We start from the raw sequence: 26,652 nt of genomic DNA, 5'->3' as shown, positions 1-26,652 counted from the left end.
ACTCACTGGGCATGCGCTTCCCTTGCGTCACCTCCGGCGCCGGCGCCTCCGGACTCCGGAAGCAGCTGCCTAGCTGTGGTGGCGGGAGCTCTAGCTGGACTTCGGTTGTTTCGTTCTCAGTTCGCGGGCGGGCCGCGTGGTCGGCGTCATGGTGGAGGTGAGTGACGGGTGTGCATAAGAGAGAGCCGCCGGCCTCTGGGCGCGCGAGGGTCCCGCCCGGCAGCTGAAGCTTCAGCCGGCGGTTTGTCCGCCGCCACTGCTCGCTTAGGCTCTCAGGAAGCCGGGGTTTGGTCTGAAAGTGAGCGGAGGCCGTGACCCAGGCCCGCACCGCCCCCCCCCCCCCCCCCCCCCCGCCCCACCCCGCGGGCCCGCGAGGCTGGAGGAGTGGGCATGTACGGCTCCTTCAGACCTCTCCCCTCCCCCCTCTCCCCGAGCGCAGGGCCTGAGCTCCAGGGGCTCCCACGGGCTCCCTCCCTCCCGGGGCGTGGCTGCTTGTTGGGTGCTTCGAGCCGAGCTCTTTCCTTCGGCTGGAGAACGAGGCGGCGCAGCTACCCGGGGCCCACCCCAGCCGCGCGGTCCCGTCCTCTTTGGAAGATGCTGCGCTTCCTCGGTGATCGCTGGCCTGCAGGGATCGGCTTGTGACCCCTGCTACACCTGCCCACCCTTGCCCCCTGCCTTCATCCCTCTGATTTCCTAAACCGATCTCCCTTGCCCGGAGGCAGCCGCCTCTCTTCCTCCTCCGAGCTCTCTGCCCCTTTGGTAGTCTGCCGGTGGGCATGGTGAGTGGCGTCGGCGATTGTCCTACTGCTAGGGAGGTTTGCTTGTGCCCGGTCGCTCCTTTTGTAGGAAGTGTCATTGCATCGCTCCATCCCTCTGTCTTGTCTCTGCCACGTTTGGTTACCCAACTTCAGTGTTAAATAGTTACAAGTCTCCTATATCCTTGGCATAGTTGCATTACTAGGACCTGCTTAATATAAAAGGGGCTGGATTGACAGTCTCCCCGTCCTCTCCCCATTCATAAGATAAATGCTGCTTTACTGTCAGCTGTAAAGGGAGCTGGATTGACTTCCCTGAGCCAGGAGAATCTTTATATAATAGGTCCATTCCTGGAAACTGCAGTGCAGAGCTCCTACCCAGAGAGGCCGTTTTTGAAGGAAGATTAACTTTCCTTCTCCTTGCAATCTTTTAGCACTAGTGCTGGGGATGCTATCCTGATACCTTGTTGTTTGTGATGTGCTGTAGGTAGTCAGTAGTAAAAGAATGAATTAGAGAAGGCATTTAATTTATAGAGTCTGCCAATGAGCCCTCACACAAGATGTTTTTCATTTGGGGCTTGGAATAGAATTTCATAAAGTGGTCCTTAGAGTTTAATGGTTCTACAATTTATGCCATATTTGTGCAGTGCAATTAGTTTTGTACCTCTCTGGTGTCACTTGCTGTGGTTCTTAGGTATATAATTAAACTTTAATCTCTGGAATATCTAAAAATTACCTTTCATGTAGCCATCCACACACTGATTTCAAGAATATTTATTTAGAATTTGTTATTGCAAGCTCTGTTAAAACTTAATTTTTAAAAATTATTTTTGCTACCCATCTGTGGCTACAGTTTCATCATATAAAACTTTCCCACTACATGTGATAAATAATAATCTGTAATAACATAGTAAATGTGATAGTATTATTTACAGTATTTTCAGAGTGAAACTTTAAAATCAAGAGAAAAACTAACACAGTTACAAGTTATTCATTAGAAATTTGGGGTTCGGGCGGCCAGGTAGCACAGCGAGTAAGAGCACCGGCTTCAGTGTTGAGAAAACCTGGAGATCGAATCCAGGGCTCAGACACTTAGCACCCACCTAGAAACACCTGGCCATGTAACCTTGAGCAAGTTACTTAACCCCGATTGCTTTAAAAAAAAAAATTGGGGGTTCAATTCTACCAGTAACATTTCTGTTATTTCTTTGAGTTGTTCCATCATCATCAGTTACTTCCACATTAGTTTTGCAGTATAAAATTATTGCCTTCCCATTTTGTCTGTGATATGTCATTGACTACCAGGTCTTCTTTTTTATAACTATATCTAACAATTGGGATAATATTTACCATTAACTACCAAATCTGTATTTCTGTAAATAAACAATTTTTCAAGGAATTTGTTCCCTGCCGACTATTTCCCCTAAAATTAGACTGAGAGAAAATTTAGTTATTTTACAATATTATGAAACCAGTTTGCAATCAAATGTAAATTCTGAGAAAACTAATTAGCTTCAGATTGTAAGCAGAGCTCTACTAGTTCAGTTCAGTTTAACAAATATTAAATGCCTACATTGCCACATTTGAAGGAAATTACTGCTATCAGTGGTATCGAAAGGATATAGTGATGTCAACAATTTAGAAGACATATGTCCCTTTACTCCTCTTAGCAGGATACTGGTGAAAATGACATGGATTTGGACTTTGATCCGTTTGTATAGCAGGTTAACCTTGTTCGGTATAGTTTTCTGTTGTCACTTTTTGCTTTTGCCATATGAGTGCCTCAAATAATACTTAGCATTTACATAGCTCTTTAATGTTTGCACAACCCTTTACATATATCGTCTCATCTGATGCTCACCATAACCCTATAAGATAGGTGCTCTTGTTTATATTCATTTTATCAGTGAGGAACCTGAGGAAACCCTCAACATCACACAGGCAGTAAGAGTTTGAGACAGGGTTGGGACTCAGAACTTACTGACTAACCACTGTAACATTTAGCTTCCTCTCTGATGCCAATACTTGCTTATTGCAGGCAGCTTAAAAAAATCTTTCTCACTCTGTTGATCCCCCTTTCTCATTTCCTCAGCCTACCTCTTGTTTAGATTTTGATAGGGTAATAAATATTACCCTTTAAATGTTCAATTAATAAGAGTTTAATCACACTATAGGAAGCTATATACACTGAATCAACATTATATAACGCCATGCCATAGTATCCTTTCATTACTTCTGTGTTTAAATACCTTTTGACAAATGCCAAACATTACATGTAAAACCTGTATCTGATTGCTTACTATCTCCAGGAGGAGGAAGGGATAGAATTAGGAACTCAAAACTTCAAAACAAAACCAAAAAACAACTAATGTTTCTACATATAATTGGGGGAAATAAAATATTATTAAAAATAAATACCAAGTATTGAATATGCTTTCAAGTAACTAATCTATATAGTAATGTCTGTTGTGTTTTTTTCCCCCTGACATAGCTGTTTTCCAGATAATGGACACTTACCCTTTTAAACATTAGTATATTGGATGCAAATCTTCCTAAAATATATTACACATTACCCTTGTTCTTTAAACTGAAACTTTATTATACTACCAACAGAATTTAACTTTTTTCTTGCTGACTTGAGATAATCATGAAAATCATTTATTATATTGTACTGCATCAGAACCTATTGAATTACGTAGGAATAGCTCCAGGATGGCTTCACACAGTTATACTCTCTTAGTTCATATATCTGTTTTTAAATTTTTGTGTTGCTTTATTGGATTATAAGTTTAGAAGTGTATTAAACCTTAGAATAAAGTGTCATTTTAACAAGCATTTATTAAGCACTTAAACATGGGCAAGAAGCTATTCTAGGGGTACAAAAAAGATTACATATGGCATTCCATTAAAGAATTATTTTATTTATGTATATGTTATCTTATTTGAGTTACACAATAACTCTGGGTTTGGTCAATTTTTTTGCAAATAAGGAAATTCAGAGTGAGAGGGGAGAAAGAGAACGAGAATGAGTGTATGTAGTGCAGTTAAGTGACAAGTAGTATATATGACAAAATGAAAATGATAAAGAACAGTATTATAATAATTATTATCATTCTTTATATAGCTACTGGAATGGTCACAGACTATATGAAACAGATATGAATATGAAATAGACAAGCATGACTCTAATGAACATTTAATTCACTTCTATGCAAGGAGAAATATAATGAGTAAGTCAGTCAAGATAGATTAGAGGTACATCCTAGAGACCATTCCATTTTCTAAAACAAAGCAATTTTCAGAGTTAATCTGAAGTCAGAAGTAAGTATAAATCTAGTATTAGATTGCCAGTTTGGGAGGAATTATTCTTTCTTTCTGAAGATTGATTTATTTAATTTTCCACTCTGATATTTTGAAAATTTGTTTTAGTCTTTCTGTTTTGGCTCTTCCTGTTGGTAATTTGTTATATAACATATTAAATGTTTTTCTTTGTAGGAAGTACAGAAACATTCTGTGCACACGCTTGTGTTCAGATCACTGAAGAGGACCCATGACATGTTTGTGGCTGATAATGCAAAGCCAGTACAGTTGGATGAAGAGAGGTAACTATAACTTTTTTCTGTTAACACAGTATTTAAACTCATACCATTTTTTTTTCTGGGTAATTTAATCATTTCATTAATAAGGCCAGAAGATTATTAATAAAAGAATGGTCATTTGGCTGTCTCTCTTAGACCAAAGACAAAGACAATCATGGTGGAGGGGCTCATAGTTAATATGCCCTTCAAAACAGTAGGGGGGTCAATGGGACTGAGAGTGACCCTCACAAGGTTGGGTGGGGTCTGACCAGAGAGTTAATGGAATCTCATTATTGGTGTAATTTATTCCATTTCTTCTTGAAAGAGGGACAATATCACTTGACTAAATATAATGAGATTTACTGGATAGCAATAAAAGACTAAGTTTTATATGGCAAAACTTAAGCTGATCTCATACTTTATCTTCCCTATAACATTAAAGAAAAGATTACACTGTTGTATCATATCATAAATTCTAAGAATCTCATGAACACAATCTGACTTTTTCATTTTATGATATTTTATGTATTTGCTTTCAGAATTCTGCTGAGCAAAAGTTATTTTAATCACCTTATCTTCCATTCTTGGTTAATATCAGACTTTTGGAAAGAATTGGGTTTTTTCCCATTAATCTCTCTGACCTCCTTTATTGCATTCTGTGTTCTTTTTCTCTGCTTTTGTTTTTTTTTTTCTTTTAAAAAACACTGCAAATCTCTCTTGAATTCATTTGTGCATTATTTATATTAAGTATTGGAGCTCCAAATTAAATAGCTCATTTTCCCTAAAAATCAGACTGCAGACTTCCTTTCCTTCCTCATTCTCCAGTTTAATAGCATCAAAGTTTATTGTGTTATTTTGATACTTATAATCTTTTTTTAGATTTAGGGAAATGTGTTGAATTTAAAAAATTTTTAAGTTTACAAGATAATCTGTTAATCTTTGAATCAGGTAACAACTTTTTACATTTGCTTTTGCATGTATGAAGGATTTTGTAGCCATATGAATAAAGTGTCACTTCAATAAGCATTTATTAAGCACTTAAACATGGGCAAGAAACTGTTCTAGGGGTACAAAAAAGATTACAATTCACATTGTAATAGGAAGAGATAGGTATACAAACAAGTAGTACCATATGACAAAATGAAAATGATAAAGAATAGTATTATAATAATTATCATTCTTTATATAGCTATTTAAGGTTTTCAGACCACTTTATGTATATGTTATCTTATTTGAGTTACATAATAACTCTGGGTTTGGTCTATTTTTTTGCAGATAAGGAAATTCAGAGTGAGAGGGGAGAAAGAGAGAACAAGAATGAGTGCATGTAGTGCAGTTAAGTGACTTGCTTAGGGTCACATAGCTAATAATTCTTTCTAAGTAAGGATTTCAACATAGTACTTTCTGCTTCCAAATACAACACTTTGTCCATGAAACCACCTAGTTGTCTATACGAAAAAGTCCTGTTCGAAAATTTGAGGATGGAAGATCACTTTTCATTGGGTTGGAATATGTGAGAGAAGGAATTAAGGATGGCTTCGTATGGGAGATGGGCCTTGAGGGAAGAAAAACTTCAAAAAATTAATCTTAAACTTAATGACCATCAACAGATCCAAATGACCAAATAAACATATAGAATAAATAATAAAAATCTTATTGGCTAGGTGGCATGCAGTGATAGAGTACCAGCCCTGGAGTCAGGAGGGCCTGAGTTCAAATCCGGCCTCAGACACTTAACACTTACTAGCTGTGTGACCTTGGGCAAGTCACTTAACCCCATTTGCCCTGCCTTCCCCTCTACAAAAAGTAAAAAAAAAAATAGCAGTGGAAAGGCAGATTTGGGCATGATGATGTCCTATAGATGGAGAGGGAGATGATTTGAGAAGGTTAGAGTTTCTGATTTGATTTCATCTTTGTAGAATGATGAGTTTCTGGAGGTCATAAAGTCTAGAAAAGCAACTAGATGGAAAGTGATGAGGTGAATTTCCAGAGAGCCCTCCTTAAAGTGTATGGAATATGTTAATAAACCCTGATGTTGTGCTCCTCTTAACTTAGACTGGTTCTTAGATTGTAGGTGTACAATTAGCTGATATGTGACTAATTGTACATCTGCAATCTAAGAACTTATCAGGGTTTACACTCTCCTGGTATAGCCCAGGGACCTAGAGTCATTTTTATACAGTGATGAAGCTTCACACTAGGAGTTTAGTAGAGGAACCTGGAAATGTATATGAATGTATAAGAAAGGTTACAAAGATTACAAATCTGTTTCATTTAAATATTTAGCAACTTGGATAAATAACTTCAAGATAAGATGTTGCGAGGTAGTTGATAAAAGGGAAACTGAGTTATTGAATATTTTTGATAAAATAACTGAAAATAAGTGTCATGTGTTTTCTTTTAATAGTCACAAGCTAAAAATGGCCGTCAAACTTCATACAGAGTATGGTCCTGTGTTACACATGCCTATTTTGAAAGAAAATCTTAGAGAGAAAGGCGCTCAGAATGCAGTGGATGCATATGGGCATAAACAGTATCCTGCCAATCAAGGTTAGTGTGTCATTCATTTATAAAAGCTTTTAGACTATTTGTGAGAGTTGTTTTAATGAAGCCTGTGAATAAAAAATAAATGTGAAACTTAGTCTGGTTAGCCTCTTCCTGGATATAGCCATTAAGAGACAAGTAGTACTCAGCAAATTTAGTGGCAAAAAAGTAGAAATCTTGTTAACCACAGGGAAGGTAGAGTAGAATTTTTTGGGAGTAACTCACTTCTATCTCCAGGGTAAGTGATAAAAAGATGACTTCTTAAAGAAGGATAGGAAAGTGTTGTAGACATTGAGGAAGCCAACCTGGCTGCAGATAAGAAGAATAAAGTAAGACTACTAGCACGTGAATCACTTCAGGGAGAGTTCTAATAAAGACAGGAACACTGAGGTGCCATGAGAGCTCTACATTGCTTGGTAAAGGTACAAGTCTCCAGTTTTATATAATAAATGTGCATATAAGCTGCAGAACATGACACTTGTATATGTGGTTATTGCCTCCCTCATTCCCCCAAATAAGGAAAAATTGTAAGTATCCTTCTGGGGCAGAGTATTTAACATAACTTGCAAACTAAATGGGAACCCAGTCCCTTGAAGATGCACTAAAGATATATTGTTATTAATTTCATTAAATGACAAATACCTTTTCCTTTTAGGACAAGAACTTGAATATTTAGTAACTGGCACACATCCATATCCACCAGGACCTGGTGAGTTAACTATTAAATATTTATGTTATTTTGGATAGAAAGCTTCCGTTAGTGCCAAGAAGAACTGTGTTTCATTCTCACACCTACCACATGCAGGTTCTGTGAACCTGGGAAAGTCACTTCACCCCTTAGTTGCTCTAGGTAACTCCCTGAAACTCCCTGAAGTCATAGAAAAGATGCTGATCAGCCTTGGTAAAGGGAGTTTTCTCTTCTGGGAGTTACCTGTACCTGTGAAATCACACGTCTAATATCAGTCCATCCCTAATTTAATAACATGTGGGTCTGGCAAGAGTTGAATAGGATTGTGGTGAACGGATTGCAGTTTACATTGTTTTGTTGAGTATCACTATAGGTAAGAACACAGATTCTTTTAAGATTTGAAGTATGTCATTTTCATATAGCTGTTTGCATGATTGTGGCAATGTCGGTATAGCTACATTTTCCAAATCAGTTTGGCCATTGGATACTTGTAATTGAAATATATTGATAGAACTCATAAATATCAGTTTTGTGAGAGAGGTAGGGTCAAGTTTGGAAGTATAAAGAGGTGGACTGGAATGGAAAAGCACTTATTAAGCCCTTGCTATGTGCAAAGCACTGTGTTGAGTACTAGGAATACAAGGAAAAACTTGAGATGTCCTATGCTCTATGTCCTATGCTCTCAAGGAGTTCACATTTTGGTCGCAGGAGTCAGCACATAGAGAAGGACTCGTGTTCATGTTCAATTCATGGCAAGTAGAAAAACCTAGTCATTTTAGGTTCTGGTAGGGGAAATATCAGAGCTAATGTCAAGATCCTGAAGACCTTGGGGACCAATGGCAGGGTAGATGATTCTCAACCAAAAGGAAAATTAGGGTCATGGACCAGAATGTAGTAGAGCTCTAAGATACCTCCACTGGCGGGGAGGGGGCGGTTTATGCAGCTGATAGTGGGTGGCATTGGATCTGGTGGCAACTGGACAGTGGGAGTCAATTTGGGAAAAGGAAAGGTCCGTGACTTCCTTCATTGTCTCTCTCTGAAATGTTGGTTGGTGTGCTGGAATAAGAGAGGGGAAGGACACTGGCTCCTAGACAGGGACTCTGGTGTTGGTGGCAGAAAATAAGAAGCTAAACAAATTTTCATGTTGGAAAAAATGCTACATGCCACAATTATTTTAACAATAATTTTATATTTATTATTGTAGAGGACTCAGTATTGGTAGCATCAGAATTTTCTCAGTAGCAACTGTTCTCATTCTGCAGAGCAGTTGGGTTCTGTAGTTTGGAGACTTTCCAACCTTCTCAGGCTGGCATTCAAAAGCTGCTTTCCACTAGTCTTAGGCTCTTTACCCAGCCCAGTCTTCTGTTGCTCTCCACTGTTATTCTTTTGTTCCACCCAGTTGAGTCTCCTGTAAATATGCTGTGCCTTTGCCCAATTTCAAGCTTTTGTCCATACCATTTCCCTATCTGCCTAAATCCTACCCTTCTTGTAAGGTCCAAGGTGCTGTATTAGAAAGAATTGGATTCAGATCCTGACTTTGCCACATTGTTTGAAGTTGGTGAAGTCATTTAATTTACTTGAATCTGTTTCTTCAGCTGTGAAATGAGTGTTGTACTAGCAGATCTCATAGGTCCCTTACGTCTATGCTTTGTAACATCATAAAGCCTATATAATCTTTGGGTTTCCTCACAGCTGCTCATGGTCATTTTCCAATTCTCTGGGTTCATTTGGCCTTGTTTTTCTCATTTATTTTAGTGCTTAATCATATATAGTCTTTTGATTATTACTTAAGTAACACTTAATTACTTAATAGTAGCAGGGAAAATTTCTGTACATATTTTCTCTCCAGAGAGAACATCTGCTTATGTACAGCAAGAATTATATCTTGTACTTTTTAAATCTCTTCTTCAGATAGTATTTCAATTGGATGAATGAATTAGAAAATTATATATTGAAGGGGCAGGGAGAAGTACTCTGGTGGTTGGGAAAAAAGAATTATTAAATTTTTAATGACTTTTTAGTGGTTAAAATTTAGAATATGGAGAGGTAAAACAAACCTTTGTTTACTGCGGTGTGTAGGTGTTATGGTACATGTTGATGCTCATAACTTTTCTTTATAAATAAAAGTAATTTCTTAGGGAATAGGCTTGTGTGAAGAACATTTGAATCTTTTTACTTAATTCATTTATCAGCATCTACTGTGTGCTAGGTGCTGGGGATACACAGATAAGTCTCTGTTCCAAAGAATCTTGTCTTCTGTTGGGGGGAAATAACATTCAGAAAATTAGATACAAAATTAGATGCCTAATAAATACAAAATAGTTTCTGAGGGGAAATACTTAGGGTATCAAGATAGGCTTGCTGTAGAAGGTGGCACTTGATCTGAGCTTTGACAAAAGGTAGAGATTCTGCATAGTGGAGATGAAAGAGGGTCAACACTCCAGATATGAAGGGGATGGCCTGAGCAGAGAAAGAGACATGCAGTGCAATGTTCTGTAAGTAGGAAAGCACAAATAGACCTGTTTGGCTAGAACATAAAGTACATGAAAGAGAATAATGTGCTCAATAAGTTTGGAAAGATAGGCTGGAGCCAAATTGTGAAAAGATTTAAAAGCCAAACAGGAGTTCTTATTTTATCCAAGAGACAAGAAAGAGTTTCTTAAGCAGTGAAGTGATGTGGTCAGAATATCAGTTGCCACTTTGTCAGCTGTGTGAAAGATGAATTGAAGTGGAGAGAGGTTGGATAAAGGAAGACCAATTTGGAGGCTATTGAAACAGTCTAGCCTAGAGGAGATGAGAGCCTGAACTAGAGTGAGGAGGAGAGATAAGAGAGATATTGTAGAGATAGAATAGACAAGACTTAGCATTAATAACTAATTGAAAAAGTAGGAGGGGCGGCCAGGTGGCTCAGCGAGTAAGAGCACTGGCTCCAGTGTTAGGATGACCTGACGATCGAATCCGGGCTCAGATACTTAGCACCACACCCAGAAATAACTGGCCGTGTAACCTTGAGCAAGTTACTTAACCCTGATTGCTTAAAAAAAAAAAAAAGGGTGAGGTAGAGTGAAGAGTCAGATAATGCTACATTTGCAGTCCTGGATGACTGGAACAGTGGTTCCAATCTGAATCTCCTTCACAGAAATAAGAAAATTAAGAAGGGTAGAGGGAGGGTTTTGAGGAAAAGATAACAAGTTTTGCTTTAGACATTTTGAGTTTGAAAAGCTTGTAGGACATCATTCTTTTGGAGTTGTACAGTAGTCAGTTGGTGATGCAGGACTAGAATTAGCTAGAGATAATGGGGCTAGGTTTATAGAATAGTCAAAGAAATCACAAAGAAATGCTAAACCTATGAGAAATGAGGAAGTTACCAAGACATTGGTTATGTACCATGACAGGGCCCTTGGTCATGGGTTATGTTAATAGTGTTGGAAAGGAGTAATTAGCATCTTTCTTGTGAGTTACTCTAAAGCTTGCTTTGTACTATATAGAAGTTTTCAAAGGATACACTGCTGTTTTTTTCCTTAATGCTTTATTTTGTTGGTGTATATCCTCTAAAATCTACACTCGGTAAACAATTTACCTTAAGATTTTTTTTATTTTTGTTTTAAGATTTTCTAGATCTTAAAAGTTCTGTTGTGATAAACTTGACTATTTCTTTAACTACTTGTTATCAATGTTACTAATTAAGAGCCATTAGCAAAATCTTATTTTACTTTTAATTAAACTTTCCCTATTAAAGGTGTGGCTTTGACTGCAGATACTAAAATTCAGAGAATGCCGAGTGAATCTGCTGCACAGTCTTTAGCTGTGGCTCTACCTCCATCACAGTCCAGGTATGAAGAGAGTTTATTTTTTACTCTTTGTAATGACTTATCTGAGGATTACCGAGGTAGTAAGGGAGTAAAACTGCAACTTGAAGCTAGAAATACAAATTCCAAATCCATCCCTCTGTCCAGTGTACCATGCTGACACATCATCAATAAACCTAGTTTTTCAATTTTCATTAACATAGTCCCTCAAAGTTGTTTGCTAATAGTATTTTTGTGTATACCACTTCTCCCCTACAAGAATATTTTAGCTCATTTAACAGTTATTTATTTGGGGAGGGTGGAGACAAGATGATGGAGTAGAAACAGGACCTCAGCATACCTCCGGCTCCCGCCACCTCAAATTCATGTAAAAGGGAACTCTAAACAAACTTTGGAGCTACAGAACCCACAAAATGACACAGAGAAGCTAACCTCCTATTGAGGACAGCCCGGCAGGCTGGCAGGAATTGGCCAGCACAGAGATCTGGGAGCCGAGCCCAGTCACAGAGCGGGCCTGACCAACCACCAGCTGGAGGGACTCCAGATCACTAACAGCTGTGGCGGTCCAGAATTATGAACACACAGATGCTAAGGACAAAGTGAGAGGTCAGTGCAGTGTGGACTTTGGACCCAGTACTTGGGAGTGCATCAGCTTTTGCCTCCAGGGCGAGAAGCCGCTTAGGGCTGTGGTGCAGCCATGTGGCACCTTCATCTCCTGGCCTGCAGAGTGTAGGGGGACCAAGCAACCAGTCTGAGGGATAATGGCTCTTGCTTTAACCTGCTTGGATCTGGATTGCAGTCTAGGGTGGAGGTCCCGGGGTGTGTGACAAGCTTGTCAAAGCGTGTGGAGGCTTCAGAGAGGGCACCCAACTAATACCTCCAGCAGCTGAGAAAACCCCAGCATTTGGAATGACGCTACCCTGTCTGGTGGCAGAGTCCTCCTGTGGCAAAAAGCCCAAAAGTCAAGTAATTGAGTGGCAAAATGAGCAGGCAAAGGAAGCAAACCAAACAAAGCAATCCAACATTAGATTTCTATTTTGGGGACAAAAACGATCAAAGCATGGAACAGAAGAAAGACAGTGAAGTCAGAACTCCTGCACCAAAAGCTTCCAAGAAAAATACAAGCTGGTTACAGGCCATAGAAGACCTTAGGAAGAAGATAAGAGAAGTGGAGGAAAAATTGGGAAGAGAAATGAGAACGATGCCAAAAAATTATGAAATGAGAGTCAGCAGCCTGACTGAGGAAAATCACACCTTAAAAAATAGACTAACTGAAATGGCAAAAGAGGCTCAAAAAGGCAATGAGGAGAAGAATGCCTTAAAAAGCTGAATTTGCCAGATAGAAAAAGAATCTCAAAAGCTCACCAAGGAGAATCATTTCTTCAGAATTAGATTGGAGCAAATGGAAGCTAATGACTTTATGAGAAATCAAGATGCTGTTAAACAGATTCAAACAAATGAAAGAATAGAAGGCAGTATAAAATATCTCATTGGAAAAACCACTGACCTGGAAAATAGATTCAAGAGAGATAATTTAAAAATTATTGGACTACCTGAAAGCCATGATCAAAGAAAGAACCTAGAAATCATCCTTCAAGAAATTCTCAAGGGAAATTGCCCTGATGTTTTACAACCAGAGGGCAAAAGAGAGGTTGAAAGAATCTACTGATCACCTCCTGAAAAAGATGCCAAAAATAAAACTCTTAGGAATATTATAGCCAGGTTCTGAAATTCCCAGATCAAGGAGAGAATATTACAAGCAGCCAGGAAGAAACAATTTGAATATTGTAGAAACACAATCAGGATAACTCAGGATCTGGCAGCTTCTACACTGAGGGTCCAAAGGGGATTAAAACCAAGAATTACCTACCCAGCAAAACTGAGTATCAAGTTTCAGGGGAAAATATGGTCATTCAGTGGAATGGAGGACTTTCAAGCATTCTTGCTGAAAAAAGCAGAGTTGAATAGAAAATTTGACATTCAGATACAAGAAGCAAAAGAAGCATGAGAAAGCTAAACAGGGAAAAGAAATCATAAGGAACTTATCAAATTTGAACTATTTACATTCCTACATGGAAAAATGATAATTGTCACTGATGAAACTTTTATCAGTGTGAAAATAGTTGAAGGGAATAGAAATGTGTGTATGTCTATATCGGAGGGTATACAGGAGTATGAATCCATATGTGAATGTGTCTATATGTTTACAGGTATACATAGATAGAGGGCACAGGACCAATTTAATAGGAAGGGATGATACTGTAATGGACACCCGAGATATAACAGGACAGCTAGGCCAATTATAATTTGATAGGAGTGTTTATTAACCAGCCAGAACTGCCTGTTGACCGAAAGACAGCCCCAAACTTTCTGTTAGACATAATTTTATAGACAATGTGATTGCTAGCAACAGAATATGTTTCTAAGGGGTGCAATGTCTTTAGCATTGTTTCTATTTAAGCAAAACATTCTCAGTATTATTCTTATTGAAGCAAAGCATCTCAGTATTATTCCCATTGAAGCAAAGCATTCTCAGTATTATTCCTATTGAAACAAAGCCTTAGTATTATTTCTTCTGGAGCGAAGAGAAGCCATAGTTCCTTAGCAAAGCCTTGGATACAAACATAAACAGACCTGAATCCCTGGGAATCTGTGGCATGTTTTTTTAGCAACACAGTTGAAACATTTCTTTACTATTGGAGCCTATTAGGTGGTTTCCAAGGAACCCAGCAGGGGTCCCCTCTAGCAGGTTTAAGGGGGCTCTAGTGTATAATTTCTGGTGGGCACTTAAATACTTAAAAGTTGAAATTAAGAGTTGAGAGAGGAATATAATGAGAGGAGATGGGGAGAGACAGAATGGAATAAACTATCAAATAGAAGAGGCAAGGGAAAATGTTACAATGGAGGGGAAGAATAGGAAGGCAAAAGGGAATGGGTCAACCTTATTCTCATTGAATTTGTCTCGGGAAGGGAATGACATACACACTAAATAGGGTATCTCACCCTACAGGAGAGTGGGGGGAAGGCGATGAGAGGGGGGATGATGGAAGGGAGGGCAGGTTGAGGGGGCAGGGAAGTTGGAAGCACCCACTTTTGAAAAGGGATGAGATCAAAGTAGAGAATAGAACAAGTGAGAGGTAGGATAGGAAATATAGTCAATCTTTTACAATATATCTGCTATGTTAATGTTTTGCATTAGCTACAACCTATACTGAACTGCTTATCTTCCCAGTAAGGGTGGGTGACAAGAGAGGAAGGAAATGAATCTTTAATTCAAAGTTTTAAAATCAAATGTTTAAAAATATAAATGTATACTATTATCAATACTATTTTACATGTAATTGGGAAATAAGATATACAGGCACTGGGGCATAGAGATCCACCATACCCTACTGGAAAAGTCTAAAGGGGTATGGGAGAAGATATGGGAAAGAGCAGACTGGAGGAGGGGATATCCTGTGGGACTGCTATCTTGGGGCGGTGGGTAGGGGAAAAACGGGGAGAAAATATGTAACTCATAATCTGGCAGAAATGAATGATGTAAATCAGAAGTTAATAAAGCATTTGAAAAAAAAAAGGAACATGTCAACATGATACATTGGATAGTGGGATATATTTGGAATTTGAGTTTCTAGTTTCTAGTCCCTGTTCCACCCCCTTAATTTACTACTTGTGTAATCCTCAGATAAGCCATTTATTTAACTTCTCTAAGCTTCAGTTTTCCTAATTTGTGAAATGACAGGATTAGACTAGAACACTTCTTAAATTTATTCCAACCTTAAATTCTATGATCTTCTTTCTCAGGATAAGAAGTAACAGTAATGGTGTACTTCCTATAATATTTTACAATGACATATTTATTTAGAAATCAAGTAAATTTAATATTTAAAATGTTTCTCTTCAGGATAGACACAAACCGCACTTCAGCTGGCGTAGGTGATATTTACCGACATGCTGGACTTCCCGAACGTTCACAGCCACCTGGGTTAGCTATGGTAAGTTTTTCTAATTCAAAAACTCCTGGATAAGTCATTTATAGAATCACATAATTTCAGAATTTGGTGGAATTTCAGATTCCATAAAGTTTAACCAGTTCCTGATCAGGAGTCCCCTCTACAACATCTCTAGACAAATAGTCTTTTAGTCTCTCCTTGAGGAATGAGAAGTAGTGAGTGGAAACCTAGTACCTTCTTAGGTTAACCATTTTGCTTTTGGACAACAGCCCTCTTGTTGTGAGGTTATCCCTTATCTCCAACCAAAATCTCTATGTCTGAAACTTGCATTCATTGCTCTTAATTCTGCCCTTTGGACAGTCCTTCAGATATTCAAAAGATTGCTATCAGATCAACCTATAATTGTTTTTTCTCTAAGCTAAACATCTTGATAAAGCATTGTCTTTTGTCCTTTTGGTATCCTGGTTTTCCTCTTTAGAGCATGTTCCAGTTTATTCTTGTCCTTCCTAAAAAGTATGTCCAGCATTGAATTATAGTAAGGCATGGAATTAAACAGTTTGTCTCTCATGGTACTATATTAAACTTTTCCCCCACTTCATCCTAGTTAATTTCTTATATATAAAATGAGAGGTGGTTAGCTATGTAAGTGTCCTTCTAGCTGCAATGTTCTGTCATTGTATCAAAGATAGTCCTCTGGTACTTGCCTTTTCATTTCTCTTTGATTACAAATCTTATTTGTAGTAGTTAAGAAATAGAAAAGTAGAATGGAGGATACTGTAGTGGAAAAAATACTGGATTTAGATTTTGAAGGATCTAGGTTTGAATATACCTGAGTGCCCTTGAGTAAAGCGTTAGATAAGTGAACTTCAGCTTGAAATCTATGATCTTACGAAATTCCTTTTGGTAATGTTAAAGTAAATGCCAGTTTGAATTAGCTGCCAGTGTATCCCAGGATTCAAATTCCTGTTTTTGTGAACCTTATATTTAAAAAACTTATAATTACCAGGTGAAGATACATAATAGGATTTCCCAGTCCCAAAACTCCCTTTACTTATATAGATTGGAGACTATTCTGTAATTTATATGCTTAAAAAGTTGCCTGGGGGCAGTGAGAAGTGAAATGCTTTTCCCAGAGTCACCCTGACATCAAGTTACAAATGTACAACCTGAGCCCAAGTCTTCCCAAAGCTGGCTCATTATCCACTACTCTGTGCTCCCTCTGTTTTTTACTAAGTACCTTTAAAAGTATATTAATAGTTATGGAAAAGGGGGGAGGTAAATTTGATAGTCATTTTGGTGTGTTTGAACCATAATCTTAATAGAAAAATCTCCAGCATAAAAAGTTTATTAAGGTGTATTAGCACTGTATTCATTTGCATTACAGCTATTCTTATGCACATTTTTGGTATTTACATACACATACTCTGTGTGTATATGTGTCATAGATAATTTTTAGACCGGAGATGGGGAATCTGGGACCTCCAGGCCACATGTGGCCCTCCAGGTCCTCAAATGCACCAACTTCCAAGTTTGGATTCAAAGGACTGCACTTGAGGACCAAGAGGGCCACATGTGGCCTCAAGGCCTTAGGTTCCCCACTGCTAGTTTAGACCATAGAATTTTTTCTGCCATATAAAGAACTACCTGGCTTAAGTACAGGGAGGCATATCATTAACAGGCTAGCTCCTATTGAGTTTCTTGGCCGTGACAACCCATGAAACATTTTTTAAGATCATATTGGTGGGTTCTATGAGCATATATATATATATATAGATTAGATTGTGCTCTTCTAGCTGACATCTTCCTTCAAGGGTGACTTTGTCTTATTTATCATAATCTGTTTTTCCAGTGACAAGGAATTCAACTACCATAGGTTAGGCCTATAACATTGTGGCTCCTTCCTTATCATAGGAATTCCAGGTTTTTCTGCTTAATCTTCTGCTGCTTCCTTCTGAGAATATGAGTTTCACATATTAATATCTGATGCTCCCTTTTGAAAGGCAGGCATTTAAATTTTGAATTAGATGATTAAAGAAATTTAGGTATTAACCTTTAGGCTACATACTCAATTATCATTATAGTATGTCAGTATGATTTTTGTATGAATCCAAGTTCCTGGAAACATCAGTTTCAGTTGCTTTTTAGTTTTCAAAATTTGATCTTTAGGTTTGCTTGGTTTACTAAAGATTAGCTAACAACAGTTTCAATTATTAATTTTGAAAATACAGTTTAGAATAGCAAAATTGAAATTAATTTTTAGTATTGTATAAGAATTTTATAGATGGTTGGAAAAATAGCTTTTTGACGTATGATTTCATTAAGTAAAATGTCTTTATAACATATTGTGCTGTGTTATTAACACTGCTGATTGTTTTCCTGATTGCACAGTAAACCTGTTTCAAATTTTAATCTTTGATCTGCTACTTAAGCCAAGGAAAGTTGTCTACCGATGGCAGTGAATTCCATTTACTTACTACCTTTTGGAAATCATTCCATCTAATTTTTTATTTCATGGAGTGTTAAAGTTAGAAAGGATTGTGGATCATCTAATACAAGCCCAAAATGAGGAAATTAAGTAGAAATTACAGGAGAAATAATTTGCCAAAGGTTATATAGGGAAGAGACACTGAATGGGGGGAAGGGGACTGGATAGATCCCAGGTTTTCTGCCTCTCAGTCCTGTCCTCCTGTGGTCACCCTTAACAAAAATAATGTGAAACCTCTGAAATATGAAGTAATAATATTATAAATCTTGTGTTCAACATCCAGGCTATGATGGAAGCTGGTGGCACCAAGAATGCTGCAGTGATGGCCAAAAAGGCACCTACAATGCCTAAACCACAGTGGCATCCACCATGGAAGCTATATAGAGTGAGTTTAAAAGCCATTATTAGCCTATGTAAGCAATACATAATTTTCTCTTTTACTAGTGATTTTGTGAAGTGAAAGTTTTCTTTACATTGCCAGTTTATCATTAAGAATTTAGCTTAAATTCTCTTACTAGTATAGCTATGTAGTGTGGTAGATAGAGTGCTGGGCCTGGAGTCACAAAGACCCGAGTTCAAAACTGGATTCAGACACTTAATAGCTGTGTAACCTTGCTCAAGTCATCTAACCCTGTTGGCCTTAGTTTTCTCATCTATAAATTCAGCCGGAGAAGGAAATGGCAAATCACTCCAGTATCTTTGCGAGAATACTACAAATGGGGTCACAGATTCAGATATAACTGAAATGACTGAAGAACAATGGCAGTAATAACAGCAAATTCTCTTACTAAAGTAGATGGTCACAGCAGGAAACTTTCTTGATAATTTTTTTAAATCTACATATTGCTTAGTAAAATGTAACTTTCTTTTCCTCTTTTGGAAGGAGGAAGGCAAGATAGTTGGGGTTAAGTGACTAGCCCAAGGTCACACGGCTAGTGAGTGTTAAGTGTCTGAGGCCGGATTTTAACTCATGTGCTCCTGACTCCAGGGCTGGTGCTCTATTCACTGTGCTACCTAGCTGCTCCTAGAATGTAACTTTTAAGAAGCCACTGGGACCTTCAGTTTAGCCATTGAAACATTTCCCTGTAGACCTTTTAATTGCAAATTTTATGATAAATGCTTACTTACTGCTTGTGAATAAAGCCTAGAGGGAAAGCTTTCTTTAATTATTAAAAAAAAACTTTGTAAGGCAGGTAGGTGGCACAGTGAATAGAGCACCAGCCCTGGAGTCAGGAGGACCTGAGTTCAAATCCGGCCTCAGACACTTAACACAAAAACTAGCTGTGTGACTTTGGGCAAGTCACTTAACGCCAATTGCCTTCCAAAAAGCAAAAACACAAATAATGAGTTCCATTTTGGGGCGGCTAGGTGGCACAGTGAATAGAGCACTGGCCCTGGAGTCAGGAGGACCTGAGTTCAAATTTGGCCTCAGACACTTAACACAAAAACTAGCTGTGTGACCATGGGCAAGTCATTTAACCCCAATTACCCTACCTTCCCCCCTCCAAAAAAAACTTTGTGGAAAAGTTGTTTGTTTTTAATGTCATGATTTTCTTTTGCTTTTTTCTCTAAAGTAAAAGTTTTATTAGCTGTGAAATCTGGACAAATTGAAATTAGGAAATGGTAGTTATAGACTATGGAGATTTAAAGACTATTTCATTTTCAGTTATTCTTTGTTAATAAATTCATAATATTGAAAAGACATGTTCAGATAATAAATTATACACATTATGGAAGAAAGCATTATGGAAAATGATGAGGTTAATTAAAGTTGAAAAAACAGAATTTTATCTCAATTATGCATACTTTTATTTTGTTCTTAAAGGTCATCAGTGGACATCTAGGCTGGGTCAGATGTATTGCAGTAGAACCTGGGAATCAGTGGTTTGTTACTGGTTCTGCTGATAGGACTATAAAGGTAAACCATGATTTAAAAACTTGAACTTTTTTTTTAACTTTGGTGTTTCCTTGTGTTTTACTAAATTAAACTGTATATGCTAAAACAGGTTCCTTCCAACTATATTCATGTGTGGAGAGTTTTGTTCTCTGCTACAGTATAGAATGCCTACCAATCTATGAATGTATGTGAATAAATACTAGCATTTGAGCAATAACCTATCTATACACCAAATACTTTGTCTTCTAATTCCCAGTGACTTTCTTTTCATCTTGGCTAGTCTTAATAAATGGTCTTAATAAATGCCCTGGGTTTGATTTGATTTTGTATCTACAGAGGATTAGCATAAATAGCTTGGTAAAGGAGATTATTGAAACATCATTCTTTCTTTTCTGTTTGTAACTTGGTAAGGCAAGAAGCAGTGAGTGTTTGTGTGGGTGTGTAAGGGGTATGTTTATTAGTGGAAGTGAACATACATAGTGGTTGGACAATTGACGTTCATGGTGCTAGTTTTATGGGCCAGGGTATTTTTTTTTACTCTTGGTTGTTATCTTAATATATCATTTTATTATTAGTGGGTTTTGTTTTCTTTGTTTGCTTCTGGAGTCTTTAATCTGATACTACGTAATTGCTTGGGTTTAATCTTTGTCTTAAAAAAATACGTAGAAAATTTTTTCGCTGTTTACTGTTGGAGTTCTAGAATGATACATTCATAAGATTTGGGTGAAAACTTTTATGACCTTCTGAATATTCGTTTTTGGATTTTCTCCCCTTTGAATGTAGATCTGGGACCTGGCTAGTGGCAAATTAAAACTTTCATTGACTGGACATATTAGCACTGTTCGAGGGGTGATAGTAAGTGCAAGAAGTCCATACCTCTTCTCCTGTGGAGAAGATAAACAGGTGAAGTGCTGGGATCTTGAATACAATAAGGTAAATTTTAGCTTGAGCTCTTAAAGCATGTTTATATCTCCACAGTTTTGCTAAAGGATTCCTTTAAATACTGTGATATGATTCAGTGTTTGTTTTTTTGATTAGGTTATCAGACATTATCATGGCCATCTAAGTGCAGTGTATGGTTTGGATTTACACCCAACAATTGATGTGCTTGTGACTTGTAGTAGAGATTCCACTGCACGAGTAAGTAGAACAATGTTATATGTTTATCTGTACATAGATTTTATCTAGTACTATGTGAAAGTTACTTGCCTCGTAGGATATTAGAAAACTGTTTTCCTGATTATTTATACTAGATTTTCCTTTTCACATTTGCAAAATTCTCCATGATATCTTGTTCCAGCATACCTGTGTCCATGGTATATAATAAATAATCTCAAGATTCTTCTATATAATTCACCCAGTAAAAGAAATTAAAAGTAGAAACCTCCTTTATTCCATGTTTTAAACATTTTTATACCTTCATAGATATGGGACGTGAGGACAAAAGCCAGCGTACACACGTTGGCAGGGCATACGAATGCAGTGGCTACAGTAAAGTGTCAAGCTGCAGAACCTCAGATCATTACAGGTCTGGTAGACATTTCCTAAACTGACAACCTTCATTACATTTTAAATGGTTATCCATATGTTAGTGAAACGTTTGCTTCCATCTGATTGCTTTTTTTTTTTCTTTTTGGAGGGGGGAAGGCAGGGCAGTTGGGGTTAAGTGACTCGCCCAAGGTCACATGGCTAGTAAATATTGAGTGTCTGAGGCTGGATTTGAACTCAGGTCCTCCTGACCCCAGGGCTGGTGCTCTATTCACTTTGCCACCTAGATGCCCAAAATATTTTCTTTTAACTATGAATCCTGATTTGTAATTTTTTGTAACAGGTCATCAGTGTTGTGCATTTCAAGTTGTTGTCAGACTTAAAGTCAGGTGATAATAGAAACTAAGATGAATAAATTCCTTTTCCTATTATTGTGAGGAATTGATTTTTGGAAACATGCTTAGTAATGGTTCAGTTTTTAACTCCAAAACTCCCAAACCGAAAGTATGATAGGGTTCATATCTTGTTGTCAAATGTTGATATTATTTGTGTCTCTGTTACAAATCAGGCTAAAAAGGTCTAGGTTACTGATGTATGGCAGATAGAGAAGCAGTTTAGTTTCTTTTTGCTTACTGATGCTTTTGTTTATGCCATCATTGCTTTTGAGAATACAGGCTAATTTTTTTTATTTATCTTCATGTTCTTAAGAAATACTCATTCAAATTCACCTCATTTCTAATTTGCATACTTTGTATTTCCCTGCACAAGTGAAATAGTAAAAAAACAATGCAAATTTCATGTTTTTGTTATGAATATGTATAAATCGTATCCTTCATGGAAAAAATTATACTGTGTGGCTCTTAGTAGTTGTTATGTGTTACAAAATAGAATTCCAAAAATGCTTTTTTTGTGTGTGTTCCATTAAGTTAGATTCATAAACTCCTTTTCCGACATTCATTTTGCTCCTTCTCTCATCAATAATAATGTCATAATAATGCTACTTATTTAAGAATTCAGTGTTTGAGAGAGAGTAGTATAGCTTATCCTGGGCTAAAGTCACTACTAGGATCATTAGGGAAGTTCTTCTTAAATTCATAATCAGTAAGTCATTTATTTATTTAGGTTCTTTTGCATGTATGTGTCTGTATGACACTTGATGTGATAGTATTTACAATTCATATATTTAACTTCTATATTCATTTTAATTGTAGGAAGCCACGATACTACCATACGATTATGGGACTTAGTGGCGGGAAAAACACGTGTCACGCTAACGAACCATAAAAAATCAGTTAGAGCAGTGGTTTTGCATCCAAGACAGTAAGTTTATCATGCTGTGTGAACTATGTTTCTTTTTCAAAAAGACTGTATACTACAAGATCCACAGGAGTATGCTCTCAGCATTCACCCTAGATTTTTCATCTGCTATCATTTTTAATACCATTCCATTTGTAGACTGAAGTCTTTCATTTTCAGTTTTTGTTCTTCCCTTCTATAGTAAAGAATTATATAATTAATATTTTAATTAAGTTCTACATCTCAAAAAAGGAATTAATTGCCTAGTGTTCATTTTAATATTGTCCCCTTAATTGAGAGTGACCTTTATTTTGACAGAAGCTGATGTACACAGATACATTATAGACTAAGAGAAAATCCAAGGCTATCCTTATGATGGCCAGAATTTAAAAATTCTGATATGTGTAAATTCTGTAAAACTCTAAAGATAGTTATAAAATAAATTTAATTTTTTATTAAATAATGTTTTGTGATATTAGCAACCATTTTTTTTTAATAAGCAATTGGGGTTAAGTAACTTGCTCAAGGTTACATGGCCAGTTATTTCTGGGTGTGGTGCTGAGTATCTGAGCCCGGATTTGATCCAGGTCATCCCGACACTGGAGCCGGTGCTCTTACTCGCTGAGCCACCTGGACGGCCCTAAGCAACTGGGGTTAAGTAACTTGCTCAAGGTTACACAGCCAGGTGTTTCTGGGTGGGTGCTAAGTGTCTGAGCCCGGGATTTGATCTCCAGGTCTTCTCAACACTGGAGCCGGTGCTCTTACTTGCTGTGCTACCTGGCCACCCCCATTAGCAACCATTTTGAATCATCAGTGTAGTTTTCACACTTTATTGGTAGGGAGGGGAGGAGAATCCAGAGCCGATTTATAGCATAAGAGAAACTGGTATATTCAGCTAATGCTACCTAACTCAAAGTTAGAACTATTTTTAAGTAAAATAAAATAATTCTCAACGTATTTCCAATACTTATGGATAACTTCAAAAGAGACTGAGAAATAACTTTTATTAGAAGTTTTAAAAATGTCTTTACTTCCAAGATTAGACCCAGTCAGTTACAGGAAAGAATAAAGAAAATTATATTGCTATTGTTTCTGCAGTAAATCTGATTGGCATTCATTGGCAGTGTTGGTTTATTGTGATTACAGTAGGTGGTGAGATTGTTACCAGGGCTGGCCCTAAGCAAAATTGTGAAGTAAGTGACATTTGTCTTCCTCACTCATCCCAATCTGCCATTCCTATATCTTTTCCCTGCTCCCACATTTCAAGTGCCCAGTACCCTCTTCCCATTAAAAGCTGCTCTAAAGGAAAGAACTTGTATCAACCATTTAAGTGCCAATTGTGGAATTTATTCCTTATTTTTGTTTCTAGCTGTATTTTCTTTCAGACTTCTTAAATTTAATTTGACTCCTTTGTTCTGTAAGCACTAACAGCTAGTTGGACAGATTTTTATTTTCTAAAGTTGATCATTATGTACTAATTCGTTCACTTCTTTGGTCATTGAATGCCATAGAGATTTGACTTCTGAAGGCTTTGTAGCCAAAAATATATTTTTATTACATATTTATGAAATTTATTTCTATATTTTATTTGTTGTTTCATTTTTATACTATTTTTTTAATCATAGAATTTATTAGGTTGTCATTGCCTCTGTGATACTGTATTCAACACTGAAAACCGCTTATAACTGTAGCAGATAGAGATTTTTGTCTTTGACAGCCTCATGACCTCAGGGCAGAGAAAATAAACATGAGGAAACAATAGTAGTAGCAACACTGAAAATGGCATTTGAAGATAAAAAGAAAACTTCCTGAAGAGGAAAAACAGAGTATTACAGCTAGCAGTATTTTAACCAAAGATATACCCTTAGCTTCAGAGCCTCTGTCATTTTTGTCTCTCTCCTTCCCCCACCCCTTCCCGAAAATGAAACCAAACAGAATTGAAAACTCCTCTGCCAGTTGTACAGAGATAACTATTTGTGCCACCTATTGCTCTGGTGTAATATAGGGTTTCTTTTGTTCTAAATAGTAGGGAAGGAAAACTGTAAGCTCTCAGGACTGAAAATTAATTTATAATATAAATTATTTGCCACATTTGCTTTAAATATAATTTCAGGGTCTTGACAATTTGACTCATTTGTTCTGTAAGAAAATATACTTCATGAATAAAGGCAACTGTAGATACATAGATATATAACTATGTATATAGCAGGCTACCTGATATTAACCTGACATACTAAATCAAACAAGGTATGTGATTTTATAGACTAGTATTTTCCTTTCTTTCTTACATGCCTTAATCTTTTTTCAGTTACACATTTGCATCTGGTTCTCCAGATAATATTAAACAGTGGAAATTCCCTGATGGAAACTTCATTCAAAACCTTTCTGGTCATAATGCTATAATTAATACACTGGCTGTGAATTCGGATGGGGTGCTGGTGTCTGGAGGTAAAATAAGACTTTTCTTTATATTTTCTGTTATCTGTAAACTTCTAAAGAGGTTCTCATGGTTATGGTATCATTATTTTAGTGAGTTATTAAAAAATAAACACCTTAGTGTTTCAAAAGACTTGTGATGTCATTAGTAGGGTACTCACTCCACCAACCTATATGACATGTTACTCATCTCACTAGATAGTTTTATGAGTTGCTATAGCTAAAACAATATTAGTCATTAAGTGGCCCCTTGTTTGATAAGCCTCTCTAAACATAAGGAGACAGGTCTCAGATAGCAGGGCCCTACAGGATCTCCAGGGCCCATATGCAAAGCCTTTTCTAATTTATAGACCAATATAGTTGATATACTATAGTTTAAATAACAATGAAGAATTTCTTTAATGCCTGATAAGGTATGTGTTGCCTTTCAAGAAAATTTTACACATACTTAGCAGTGAAAATGGATTGGTCAGTTGTTTCACCAACAGGTTTAGTTCTAAGATTGTTAGCTCTGTAGAGAGCTAGATCGTTTCAAGATCCAGGACACTGGACTAAATATTTATGGAGCGAGATGAAAAGTTGGTTCATGTCCAGTGATTTAAGGATTCCTGAACTGGGCACGAGTAAAGAAGTAAAGAGATTAATATTTTGTGACAGGTGCTTTTCTATTTGCATAACTGCCTAACGACATCATCATCATAATTTGTCACTTTTCTCTTTGGCTTCAAGCGGATAATGGCACTATGCATCTCTGGGACTGGAGAACTGGATATAATTTTCAAAGAGTACATGCAGCTGTGCAGCCTGGATCGTTGGACAGTGAATCAGGAATATTTGCATGTGCATTTGACCAGTCTGAAAGTCGATTACTGACCGCAGAAGCTGATAAAACCATTAAAGTATACAGAGAAGATGATTCAGCGGTATGTTTTTAAATGATCATTTATGCTTAAATCACAACATCATGTAATATCAATATATATTTTCCAGTTTTAAAATTTTGGTAATAACAAAATGGAAAAATTCTCATAGCATGAAAGTGACCATTTTGAATAGTTTCTGTTTAGATTTTTCTGGTACTGATTTCATTTCAATTATTTGGCCCATTTCCTGATTGTTTGGTTATTGGTGGGAAATCTTGACACAGTTCTTCATGTAAACAGATTGGCTACTACCAAAAATTATCAGTGATATCTTTAAACTGTAGAGATCTATGCTATCATAGGATATAATGTCCATTTGAAAACTTAATAGTGCCTTATATTTGATTCTCCTCTATCGTCCTATGCACTATAGGCTTATAATAAATAATTGGTAAAATTGGGATCAACATCTGATGTCTTCAGTTTATCCTTTAAAAACAGTAGTTCCATCTAAAAGACCAAACTTGAAATGTAAAATAGTTTAGTTGAAACAAAGACTTTACTTCAGTCAGCAGATTGAATCTTTATTACATTATTTCCATAGTCAAATTTTAATCTAATTTTTTAAAACAATTTACTTTTTCAGACGGAAGAAACTCATCCGGTCAGCTGGAAACCAGAAATTATCAAGAGAAAAAGATTTTAAAGTGGCAACATGTACATAATTGGGCCATTGTTTTATTTTGGCTTTTATAAATACATTCACTTACATTGTGCTCTATATAGGACTGTAAAGCAGAAATTCAGCAGAAGTCATTACTGCTTCATCACATTTTACAATAAACTCCCTTTTTTCTTGG

The 26,652-nt window shown here is 37.0% G+C and overlaps 1 protein-coding gene across 1 annotated transcript; it reads left to right on the top strand.

The window, feature by feature from the left end:
* PLRG1 (pleiotropic regulator 1) lies at positions 1-26,652 on the top strand. Its single transcript, XM_069105587.1, has 15 exons — positions 1-157; positions 4,251-4,357; positions 6,741-6,883; positions 7,533-7,586; positions 11,305-11,398; positions 15,279-15,369; positions 18,096-18,197; positions 19,638-19,730; positions 20,493-20,642; positions 20,748-20,849; positions 21,135-21,237; positions 22,409-22,517; positions 24,802-24,941; positions 25,659-25,852; positions 26,439-26,652. The coding sequence occupies exons 1-15, from the start codon at positions 149-151 to the stop codon at positions 26,496-26,498; spliced, it is 1,551 nt and encodes a 516-aa protein (XP_068961688.1). The 5' UTR covers positions 1-148; the 3' UTR covers positions 26,499-26,652.

Source organism: Petaurus breviceps, unplaced genomic scaffold, assembly GCF_028583685.1.
Source record: "Petaurus breviceps papuanus isolate PSGF00001 unplaced genomic scaffold, PetGlider_PUasm1.0 76, whole genome shotgun sequence".
Taxonomy (NCBI): Eukaryota; Metazoa; Chordata; class Mammalia; order Diprotodontia; family Petauridae; genus Petaurus; species Petaurus breviceps.
This window is presented reverse-complemented; position numbering and strand designations above follow the sequence as displayed.